The following is a 12,590-nucleotide window of genomic DNA, read 5'->3' on the forward strand; positions in this document are numbered from 1 at the left end:
ATGTGAAGCTTAAAATGATCATAATCTTGGTCTTATGACAAGTTATAGAAATAAAGTAAAATCATACAAAATGTGTTCTCTGACATTAAGTTATAAATAAAAACAACAGAGATGTAATTGAAAATGTCAAACATTTCAAAACTAACCAATGCATTTCTAACTCACAAAATACGTTAGCAGTTTCATTCCTAGACAAAACTTTATAACTTACACACGTGGTATAGGATTCAAAAATATGGTATTAGTTTTATCCTTAGGAAACCCAGTAATTCCTGAAAAATTACTAAAGGATCAATATCCGATAGATTATAATATTAATATAATTACTTTCATATATGCAAATTACACCCATTTAAAAGCTACATACAAAGTATTTACTAGTAGCATACATTTAAGAATGAATCCTAATATACAAATCCAAAATATACAAATTCTATACTAGAAACATTAGAAAGGAATCTTTTCTTTTTAATGTGGCAAAGGAGTTTTATTTACACCCCCAAATACAGAAGCAGAACGTTCATCCTGAGGGCCAGAAAGAGCCAGGAGACACAACTGAAAGTGCAAAGGGTTTTATTTACAGAGGATTTGGATTGACCTTCTCAATCCCATAACCAGAGGAGTCTATTCCTGTGGTCAGTACGCAACCATACACGTTCTAGGTTGATGAGTCCAGGCCTTCACCTGCCAGGCGCAGCAGCAGCTCCCGCAGCGCCTCCTCCTCCTTCTCCTTCTCCTCGCAGAGCTGGTGGACATGTTCCTCTTTCTCCCGATGCAGCTGAGCCAGGGTTTCCATTTGGTCTTCCCAGGCAGCGATGGCCTCTTGCATGGCTGTGATGTGCTGTGTCAGCCGGCTGCATGGACCCTGCAGGTCTCCCGCTTGATTCTGGGAATCCGCCCTGTCAGGCAGGTCGGGGATGACGCAGATTTGCAGCTTCCTCTTGGGCACCTGTGTGTCCTGCCTCCTCTTCGCACACAGGCCATGGCTCCGCCTGGTGGGAAAGAGTGCCCGGGGCTCCAGCTTGGTCTGGCACTGGGCTACCAGGTTGGCCAGGCCCCTGCAGCGGGCCTGCTGCTCCTGCGGCTGCTGGCTGAGTTTTGTCTTTGTAGGTTCCGCAGCTGAGAGTGCTTGGCGGTGCAGCTCCCTCAGGACCTGAGGGTTCTCTCCATCCTCGGGGACACTCATGTGGAGTGGGCTTGCCTCCTCCCCGTTTTCTTTCCCGGTGCTCACTCCTTCCCCTTCTCCAGGGAAACCAGGGGAGCCATGCTGGGCCTGCGGTTGCTCCTTCCTTTGCCCGGTTGCTTCTGGGCGCTTCCGAGTGCCCTGCGACTCTTCCCTTTCCATCTGGGCCAGCAACTTGCTGTCTACTGGCTCCTGGCTCAGCTGCTCCAGACCCAGCTGGGTCTGCCTCAGCACCTGCTGCTGCAGCGCCTCCTTCTCTGAGCTCAGCTGCTGATTGGCGGCTGTGTGCCGATCGCAGGTGGCTCTGAGATCCTGCAGCTGCGCCAGCTGAGCTTTGAGCTCTTCATCGTGCCCAGGTGTGCAAGTCGGGGGCTCATCCATCTTGGGCCGCTCCTCGCCCTTCTTCTCCAGTCTGCACAGCTGCTCCTGCTGCTCCAGGTTCTGGAGACGGGGGCTCTGGTTTGCCTGCTCCTGGCCGTGCAGTGGTTGCTCCAGGTTCTTCAACTCCTCCTGCATCTGGGATGCTTGGGCCTGCAGCTGGTGCGCAGCCTGGCGTGGTCCCGCAGGGGCCTGCAGCGCTGCCAGTTGCTCTGTCAGTTCCTCCTGGTTGGCCTGGAGTTCCAGCACCTGCCACTCCCACTCCTCTCTCTCCTCTCTCAGTTGGTTCAGCGCCTGTTCTCGCTCCTCTCTCAGTTGGTTCAGCTCCTCGGCTTGCTGCTGGGCCATCTCCTCCCACACGGCCCTCTCCCTCCTCAGGTCCTGCGCAATCTGGTCTCTTTCCGCCTGCAGTGTCTTCACGAGGCCTCGCAGGTTGGCTCCCTGCCTTCTCAGCACTGCCCGCTCCTCCAGGGCTCGTTGGAGCTTGTGAATTCGGGTCTGCATGTGGAGCTTCTGGGCCCAGAGCACTTCCCGCTGCTTCTGCAGATCGGTGGTCATGGCTTGCGCATCCTCACAGCTCCTGCTCTTTGCCTGCAGCTGAAGCGTGACGTGACGGAGGTCTTGGGTGAGCTGTAGGTTTTGCTTCTCGGCGTCAAGCTGCTGGGTGGTGACTGCGGCCAGTGCGACCTCGAGCTCTCCAATGTGCTGCTGTGCAGCGTGCAGGCGGCTGCTGAGACCTTCACGCTCCGTGTGGCTTTCCTTGGCCACCTGCTGCATGTGGGCCAGGGCAGATTGCAAGGTGCATTTTTCGGAACGCAACCTCTGGATCCACCGCTTGTGGACTTCCACAAGCTGCGTTTGCAGCGCATCTTGCGCATGGGCCCTCTTCCCGTTCTCTTTGGCTTGTTCTTGCTGCAGGTGTTGGATCTCAGTGCAGAGCTGCTGGTTTTTTAATTTGCTGGAGACCAGGGCCAGCACCAGGTGTTGGTAGCGCCTCTGCAGATCCCCGGTGTTTTCGGGACTTGGGAAGCTCCTGACGCTGGCTGCTCCGACTGCGTGCAAAGGCACCGGAGGCTCAGGGTCAGCACGGTCTTGGGCTGTATCCTCCGTTGAAGGACCATCCCCAGGGGTGTTTGCCTTGGGGTCACCTCCCTTGGGAGTTTTCTTCCTTTTCTTGAATTTGGCAAGGCCCTTAAGGGCAGGACAATTCTGCTGCTGCTGCTGTTCTTGGGGGAGTTTCTTTCCTGCAGCTGTTTCACTGTGTCTGGTTGGTTCAGACCTCCCAGCCCTGGGTCGGCAAAGAAGGATGCGCCACATTGCCAGGTGTTCTGAGGACACCTCTCCAATCCCTATTAAAGTCTTTTTTCTACTATACCTCCTCACTCACTTCGATTCTCAAAGTCACCACTCGGCCACCGCTACCTCCTCCCTCAACTGCCAGTAGTGGTGTAGGCCAACAGAGGGAATTCCACTGCTACTAGGCAGCATAGAATGTGGGCGTGGCCCCAAGACTGGCATCCCATTGGTCAGAGAGAAATGTGGAATCCCCAGGGTCTGGCCAGAATCTGGTGATGCAGGCAGAATGGGTGGGGTCATGAGGACAGCTGCTCCTGCAGCCCAATCCCCATCTAACACTGTCCACTTTGGTTTGGGGCAAGAGTGGAACTTGCTGTAACTGGATAGATGCTCCGTTTCACATCTTCCTTGCCTGGCTTCCCTCACTCAACCACTCTGCCCACCAGAGTTTTTCCCAGGATTCCAACTGTCCTCCAGGGAGTGGCAGCAAGAAACACAGCTCCCTGACCATATTTGTTGTCTTGCTGTTCTCACTCCATGCAGAAGTAGCTCTAGTTTTCTAACTACATTTTCTGACACTTGTATTCTGATCTGGAGTCACTGAGTGTCCTACAGTCTTGGTAGATGCTTCTCTTCCAGTCCCAGAGGGACAGGAGGGCTCAAGAGACCTCACAGGTCCAGGGATCCTCTCCATGAGTCTTGGCTATGTTGCACCCCTAGGCCATGCCTAGTGCAGCACGTGTTTTCCACACTTGGGTCTGGTGCTGTCAGAGGAATCAGAAAGACAATCGTGGGAGAAATGACAATTTCTGAGAAGTCTGTGCTGCATCTATCCAGGAGGAGGTGAAATCTACTCCAACACAAGAAGAATCACTTGGCACATAACTGAAAACAATCTGCTAACCAAGGAGTCAACTACCTAGCCACATCCAAATGATGTTGTGTGTTGAATCCACTGTAAGGATTTGAGAGCATGAAAATCCATAGAGGCACGGCTAAAGGTGGCAAAGGGGTTTTATTTACAACCCCAAACCCAGAAGCAGAACGGACTCCATGTCCCAAAACTGACCTGCTACTCCCTTTTTTCTGGCCTAAATACCCAGAAGCCAGAAGCCAGAAGCCAGAAGCCAGAGCAGCCTCCATCTCCAACCTCCACCTGTCTCAAACTCCAAAGCTCCATACCTCCAAACCAGCTAGCTAGTAGTCCTCCTTCCCACAGGCCTGGCTTTGCTCATGCCTCTCCCCTCCCCCAAGTCCTCCTTGGGGCTTCCAGGCCTCTTTGCAGGCTTCCTTGAGGCCTCCAGGTCTCCCTATGGGCCTCTTGGCAGAGTCAGGCAGCGATCTGATCTGCCCAGCTGCTCTGCCCCAATCCTCCCACAGACACCTCTTGCTACTTCCTTCTCTCCCTTTTCACTCCACACACCACCTCTCTCCCTCTCTCCACATACACACTGCCGACCATGCCCACAAGCACATGCTAACCCACACAACATACAAACACACAAACACACACATACAAACACACACAACTCCAAACATGTACCCAATATAAACCCCGCAGTCCCACTCAAATGGCTCTGATGCCACCCTCCCTCGAGCTGGTGATCACATTCCCCACTTGTTTTGATGCCCAAGCAAAAGCACTGATTTTCTTTTCTGGCCAAATCTGAAACTACCCAACCCCCTACCCCCATTCCAATCACGTAGGGTACATGCGGGAAATCCAGCACATAACACCAGGCTGCCTCTTGAGCCTGATTTTTTTCCAGCTCCCTTTGTCAACCCCTTCTCTCTGACAGGGCTCTTTGGTGTCCACTCCGTTAGCTTTTCTTTCAGTTCAACAAAATTGGATATTAGAGGCCCTAGCCCTTCTCAAGTTGCTTAGGCGATATGAACACAGTTTCACGGGGGCGAATGTGCTTACTTAACATTTCATTTTCAGTCTTTCTCCTCCTTCGACATTCCCTTTTCCAATGTCATTCTCCAGTTTTCTGACAATAAGCACATAGGTTTCCCACTGCCCTTTGGAAATAGCTTATGTTGAGGGTTTCTTGAGCCCTGTCCTATGGCTGCTGCTATAACTTGAACCAACTTTTAAACTGCTTTTCCTCTAGAGTGTTTGTGGTAGTAAACTCCCACTAGGCAACTGAACCAACCCAGACAACACCCTCGCTTCAATATCTTCTAACCATTGAAGCTTTTTTCTAATATCTTTTTAAAAATTTATTTATTAATTAAACAAAAATTTTTGACAAGGTGTTGTGCAAAAGGGGTACAGTTACACAATAGGGCAGTGTGTACATTTCTTGTGATGTCTTACACCCTGTTTTTCATTCCCTTCCCTAGACCAGGTAGACATATATACAATACCCAGTGTACCAAAAACATATACAGTAGCCACGTGGCCTACACCAAAGGAAATTCACCTAGGACTTTAAATGTAATGTTGATAACAGAGTTTGCTTATCCTTGTCTTATATGAACGTACATACGTAGCTTTTGAGCTGTTGTGATCCACTGAGAGGTCTATTTTTGGCCTTTATATGTTGAGTAGTTGTTTGGTTTTAGTTACATAATGTAGGGTCGCTGACCCAAACCTGTGGGAAACTCCATTTGACCAGAGGTTTTTGGTTTCGCAGACCTGGTCTCTACTGTCTCCTCCTCCCCCCACCTAACAGTCATATATCAAGGAGATCATGCCCCTTTGTTTTCTGTGTTCTAGGCTTGTCTCACTCAACATTATTTGTTCAAGTTCTGACCATTTCCCTGTGAATACCAATATTTCACCATTTCTAATCGCTATGTAGTATTCCATTGTGTATAGGTACCATATTTTTTTGGATCCATTCGTCTGTGGAGGGGCATCTGGGTTGTTTCCATATTTTGGCTATTGTGAATTGTGCAGTGATAAACATGGAAGTACAAATGTCTTTTTGATATCTTGGGACCTGTTGTTCAGCATAGATGGCTAGGAGTGGTATGGCTGGGTCATAGGGTATGTCTATGTTGAGCTTTTTGAGGAAACTCCATACTGTTCTCCAAAGTGGTTGTACTAATTTTCACTCCCACCAACAATGGAGAAGAGTTTCTCTTTCCCTGCACCCCCTCCAGCATTTGTTGTTGCCTGAGTTCAGAGTATAGGCCATTCTAACTGGAGTGAGGTGGTATCTCAAGGTTGTTTTTATTTGCATTTCCTTTACTGCCAGGGATGTTGAACATTTCCTCATATGTTTCTTTGCTATTTTTATCTCTTCTCTTGTGAAGTCTCTCTTTAGCTCCTTTGCACATTTCCTAATTGGTTTACTGGGCTTGGAGGGGTTTAGTTTTTTGAGTTCTCTGTAGATGACGGATATTAGGCCTTTGTTTGTTGCTGTGCTGGTAAAGATCCTTTCCCATATGGTTGGCTATCTTTCTAGTTTGGTGGCTGCGTCCTTAGCTGTGCAGATACTTTTTATTTTGTAGTAGTCCCATTTGTCGAGTCTCTCCCCTATCTGTTGTGCCCCAGGGACTCTATTCAGGAAGTTCCTTCCTGTTCCTATAAGTTCTAGCATCTTTCATTCTCTGTCCTTTTGTAGTTTCAAGGATTCAGGTCTGATGTTGAGGTCTCTAATACATTTTGAGTTGATCTTGGTGCATGGTGATAGGCTAGGGTCTACTTTGAGTTTTCTGCATATGGCTGCCCAGTTTTCCTAGCACCAGTAGTTGAAGAGGCTCTGTTTTTTCCATTGTATATCTTTAGCTCCTTTGTCGAATATCAGCTGACTGTAAGAGTGCGGTTTTATTTCTGGGTCTTCAATTCTATTCCATTGGTCTTCAGGTCTGTTTTTATGCCAATACCAGGCTGCCTTTGTTATGATGGATTTTCCAGGGTCTGGTCTGCCAGGCGTCCTATAGGTTTCGGTTACTTGGGTGAGGTCCCTTGTGAGATTGGGGAAGTTTTCTGCAATAACTCTATTGAAAATATGTTGTAGCCCTCTGCTCTCGTATTTGGCTCCTTCATCTATTCCAATTATGTGCTGATTATATCTCCTGTTTTTGTCCACTAGCTCCTGGATTAGTCTGCCCTGGAGTTTAACCGTTTCTTGGAGTGTGGTAATTTTCTGGTCCTTATCAGCTGCATCGTCATCCAAAAGAGAGATTCGGGATTCAATATGATCAATTCTTCGTGCTGTGGCTTCTAGTGTGGAGTTTATGGAGGTCAGCGAGCTATTTATGGTTGCCAGATCAGCTCTGATCATGCAAATTTCTTCCTTTAAAGAGTTGTATTTTAAATCTATTTTTTTTCATGCATTTTGCTTGTCAGGATGTTAAGGTCTTCTTTAACGGAGAAGTGCACTGTACCCATTTTTGCTTTCATTTCTTTCATGACTTCCTGAATGTCCTTCGAGAATTCCATTCTAAACTCCTGGAATTGTTTTCTGAATTCGTTCCCGAAGCTTTCCATCATTTCTGCTATCTTAGCCTCATTTGTTTTTTTATTCTCCAGCTCCTCTTCAGTTGTACTGCTTTTTGGAGCTGGCGAGTTGGCTTGACCTTTCATGAAATTTGTAATATTTCTTTGTGATTTGTGCATCTGGAGCTTGCACCTGTAGGTGGCATCCTTGGGTTGGCTTTGTGCTGGTTCCCGCTGGTCCGTCAGTGGAGACTTGTTTGTGTCCTGGCTCTGGATTTGAGCTTGGCTGTTGAACCTTACTGCTCAATGGGTGAGCTTGACCATCTTGGTTGTTGCCGGGGTGGTCACCCTCACTGCACTTGGGGGTGGGTAGGTTCTGTGTCTTTCTCTGCAGGATAGTGACCTGCTGCTGTGTTGTGCTGACCCTAGCGTGCCCCTGATGGTGGTTTGTGGGTCGCTGATTCAGCGTGTTGTGGAGACTTTTCTTTGATTTTTTTCCCCACTTGGTACCGTGGTCAGAGGGGCTCACTTCTCAGATTGAGAATTGCCGCTGAGAGGCGGCTCACCCACCTGTGTGGATTGCTCCTGTCAGAGCAGATGTTGCTGTTGAGGGGTGGCCCGCCCACCTGTGTGGAGCGCGCCTATCAGAGCGGGTGCTGCCGCTAGGGGGCTCTGCTCACCTGTGTGTAGTGCGCCTACCTGAGTGGACACTGTCGTTGGGGGGCTGTGCCCTCCTGTGCGGAGTGTGCCTATCAGAGTGGGTGCTGTCACTGGGGGGTTCTGCCCACCTGTGCAGAGTGCACCTATCAGAGTGAGTGTTGCAGCTTGCCCGCTTGTGCGCTCCTGTGGAGGGTTGGGCAGGAGATCCTCCTGCTGGAGGGCTAGCAGGCTCTCCCACACTGGCCCTGGGGGGGAACATGTGCGTGTGCACTTTAGTGCTTCCTTTGGGGACGTACTGCCCCAAGTTGTTGGAGGGTGCTTGTGCCCTCTCGCGAGTCTGCTATGGGGGGCGGTATGCGTGGACCCCAGCAGGATCAAGTGTCTGGGCGCAGGTTGGTGCCCACAGACTCTGCGCCTCTGCTGTGAGAGGGGGTGTGTGTTCGGGCCCTGGTGTCCCTGCTGGGCTGGTATTCCACACCAGCAAGCCTGTGACTGTTGTTCAAAAAGTCTGTGAGGGGCTGGGGATATAGCCTAGTGGCAAGAGTGCCTGCCTCGGATACATGAGGCCCTACGTTCGATTCCCCAGCACCACATATACAGAAAACGGCCAGAAGCGGCGCTGTGGCTCAAGTGGCAGAGTGCTAGCCTTGAGCGGGAAGAAGCCAGGGACAGTGCTCAGGCCCTGAGTCCAAGGCCCACGACTGGCCAAAAAAAAAAAAAAAAAAAAAGTCCGTGAGGACCAGGTGCCTCAGGTGGAGTTCCAATGCCTACCAGTCCCCGGGTCCCTCTTGGGGGAGGGGGCCTGGTGCGGCCAGGTTCAGGCTCCTTAGCTGGGGCTTTGGTGGAAGCCTGTCTAAGGTGTTTCCTGGTCACTTTGTTGGGCGCTGCTCCACCTCTGCTAACTCCCGTGTCCTCCCAGAGGCTGTAGGGTCCTAGAGCCGCCAGATATGGGGCTCCTTTGTTCCCTCTGGGTAGGGAGGGGGAGGGAGGGAGCTCTAGTTTCTTTGTGGGGTTTGGGTCTCTGCTAGAGCTGGTCTCCCATTGAGGGGGGTAATGGGGGACTTCCTGGTCCTGGATTGTATGTGTGTCTCGCGCTGCTGTCGGCTTTTCGGGGCTGGGGTGCTGAGGTGTGGCGATCAGTTGTTTGGTGGTGGTGGTCCCGGCTCTCCCCATCTGGCTCTCCCGTCTGTGCCGCCCAGTTCCCCTGCTGTTGCTGTCTGTTCTCGGCTGTTCGTTCCCGTGCCTCCAGTTCTGTGCCGCCGTCTGTCCCGGTCGGGGCCCGTGGAGCTCCTGCTGTCTGGGCTCTGCGCTCCTGGCGTGACTTTTCAGCTGTTGCTTCTCTGGTGGCTGAAGGTCTGCGGCCCCGTTTTCCGGTGCCGGGTCCCCTTTCCCAGCCTGGCCTTGTTCGGGCCAGGGTCGGCAGGTGGGGGAGGGTACCCTGGAGATTTTCTGGCTCCGTGCAGTTATAGGCTCTTCTTTTTTTTTGTTTGTTTGTTTCCTGTGTTTCTCTGTTGCTTCTGGTTGTTGGGTTTGCTGGATTCTTGATGGGGTGTTGGGTGCTGGAGTTCCCAGCTCACTATTCAGTTGGAGCGAGTTGGGGTGCTTCCCTACCGTGGCGGCGCCATCTTCCTCTCCTATAAAGGAACCTTGAACAAACTGATATAATTAGAAGTAGATGAAATAAAATTAACATGAATTATAAAATATGTTGCTTTGTTTATGGGATGACTTGTGTAAATGTTCCCGGGAGGGGTATATACTAAATGGGAATAACAAATACATCAAGGAATGGGCACTGTGAAGAAAATATAATGCATTTTGGATCAGGTTAATGGAGATAGATATAATTGAAATCAGATTAATGGAGAACTGCAGCACAATTATAGGACAATAACTTAATAAGGACAAATCATATTACCTCTTCCCAATGAGTTTCCCCAGCAAAATCATGGACAAATCTCACCACTGGAGACAAACAGGACCTACAAGGGAACGTTTTCAAAACAGTTCTTTCACAATTATGGAAAAAAAAAATATGGATTCTGGGCAAGGAGCTCTATTCATGTTATTAATGTCCCCCATAAAAATGAGCTGAAATATATTTCTAAAATTTTACCAATGAAAACCGAAGCCCATAGTTGATCTAGGGACTCTGTTTCCATCGGTCATGTTCTCAGACATGATCAAACATGTGGGTACCCCTAAATGCAGACCAGCACAGCAGCAGGCCCCCTGGTACCCCAAAACGGGTTCCATGGTCCTGTCTCCATCATTGCTATGCTCCCAGCCGCGCCTGGACAAGGGCTCCAGACTGTTTGCAACAACTTTCTCCAGAGGATTAAGCCTTGTATTAAGGAAGGTCCCTGCATTAGTGGAATAACTCAAAATACAGCATAAAATTACAGCACAATTTAAAAATACCAAAATATTTAGATACACTCATAATTATATGATTGGAGTAGTCTCCAACAATCATACAGTTATTTCAAAGAATTAATGCCATGATTATTGCAAGAAGAAATTTCCTGCTATGTTTTACTCATTGCACAATATATTTTGTTTACTTGGCAAAAATTCTTCAGAGAGCCTGTGGCAGAGACTTTTGCTGCAATTCATGCTTTGACTTCCCAATTTAAAGTGCTGTTCACTGAGATTCTAGAGGTTTCCTAAAGAACGAAATTGCTCTGGACATTGTCCATAAACTCTGTAATATACTGTGCTTGATTTCACCTAAGACCTTATATTTCCTGGGAGCTGCTAAGTCTCTTCACTTGATAGAGAAAAGACTTTTGTAGATGACACAGCCATCCCTTTCTTTACTTGTTCTAGCATGATTTGGTAGTATGCCAGAGGCTATTGATTATATTTCTGCCTCTATATCCTGTATGTCCTCACAGGTCATACAGGATATAAATATAAGAATATAAAATAGAATATAAAATAGAATGTATATGTCCTCACAGGTCTGAGAATATAAAATAGAGTGTATCCAGAATACAAGGCTCCTTACAAAGCTAAACTTCCTTTCAAATAAGTGACTTAGTATTAGCAATATATATAGAGATAGATAGATAGATAGATATAAATAGATAGATAGATATACTAAAACAAAGTGATCATAATTGTGATCAATAATCACAAAAATGAAATCAGTAATAAAACAATATTATAATTATTTTATTGAGTGTCCTAAAATAGGTGTGTAAATTATCATGTTTTGTGAGGACAAATAAGTTGGCAATGAATTAAAATTGTAATACAATGATGAGGATTTCTAATTCCTGTGTGTTCTTTGGATCTGTCACTTAGGTGTTAATCTTCAGGTAATTGAAGAAGGATGTGTTTTCTTACTCCTGTGCTCCTAAACTGGAATCATTAATCCTGAACAAAAAAAGCCTTGCTTTGATATTTTTATTATGTATTAATGACATATTTTCTATGAGACTCATGATATTTAGGCCTTTAGAAATGCTTACACACTGTCACATTTCCAAATTGGCAGTGGCTGAAACATGTGTTTCCAAGGTTACAAGTTTCTGACAATTTATAAGCCTAAAAAATTTATTGCAACTAATAGGGGCCCATGAGTCGATCCAGGAAACTTTCTTCATCACATTTTCCCTCTGTTTAGGTACTTTTGGTGTGACTGAAGGCATTTCTTGAAGTTAGGTTTGAGAATGTCATTTGAGAATATATTTAGTCTGGATTACAGGAAATGTAGGAATCTCCTGCACAGGTTTTTGTTTGTTTGTTTGTTTTGTTTGTTTCTAGCAAGGTAGAAGTGATTACCAGGAAAGCTACTTGCTTTACCAGTCACCTAACTTTGCAACAGGAAGGGGCTGGAACACAGGTTATTTTGTGACAGCTATGTCCTAAGGGGTGAACTCCTTAAAGTACATAAGTAGAGATGGAGAAACAAGGACAGCCATAAACCAACTGGAAAACTCGCTTTGGGAAACTCTCCCAACCATCATACATGCTACCTACCATGTGTTCAGTTCTATAGGATTCAATTTTTGCTGACATCAAATCAAAACTGAGGCTATGTCTTGTAGCTTATGTGATTACAAATGAGATGTATAAAAATTGAACTACCAAGACTTGCTTTGATGCTTCTGGTAGTGACTATGACAAACAACCAAACAATCCATACAAAAATAGACAAATGAAAAAAAATCAAAGTTTGGTGTTTTTTTAAAGCCAGCAAAGCCTATTCGTTGGGATGAACAAAGGATATAAATCCATATTGCTAGAGACTCTATCTCTCCTTACAGCACAATGAAACATTCACTTCTAAACAGAGAACCTTAAGAGGGAGATTTGCACTTGGGGCTAAAACGTTCGTCCTCTACCCAATTAGTAGTAAAATAATGTATAACTCCATTGAATTGTATAATGTTACTTGTGTTTCATATAGAGTTTAACAAACATGGATATGTATATGTTTGTATTACCTACATATACATATCTATATATGTGTGTAGACATATTGTGTGCATTTTTGTCATGTATTTTATGACATAATATTTTATTTTTAATGTGCTATATTTTTGAGTCTATTAATGACATATAAACTAAATTCCACAATTATCATCATTTTCTTAAATGCTCATGCAAAATTATTTTATGAAATATGGTTAAGTTCATATATATGAATGCTAGTTTGTGTATTTTCTTGTG

At 46.7% G+C, this 12,590-nt stretch overlaps 1 protein-coding gene across 1 annotated transcript; it reads right to left on the bottom strand.

Annotated features, from left to right (window-relative positions):
* Positions 1–658: 658 nt before the first annotated feature.
* Positions 659–2,878, bottom strand: LOC125339416 (golgin subfamily A member 2-like). Its single transcript, XM_048330553.1, has 2 exons — positions 1,074–2,878; positions 659–992 (listed from the first exon to the last, which is right to left on the bottom strand). The coding sequence occupies exons 1-2, from the start codon at positions 2,876–2,878 to the stop codon at positions 659–661; spliced, it is 2,139 nt and encodes a 712-aa protein (XP_048186510.1).
* Between the last annotated feature and the right edge of the window lie 9,712 nt (positions 2,879–12,590).

This window comes from Perognathus longimembris, chromosome 21 (genome assembly GCF_023159225.1).
Source record: "Perognathus longimembris pacificus isolate PPM17 chromosome 21, ASM2315922v1, whole genome shotgun sequence".
Lineage (NCBI taxonomy): Eukaryota > Metazoa > Chordata > Mammalia > Rodentia > Heteromyidae > Perognathus > Perognathus longimembris.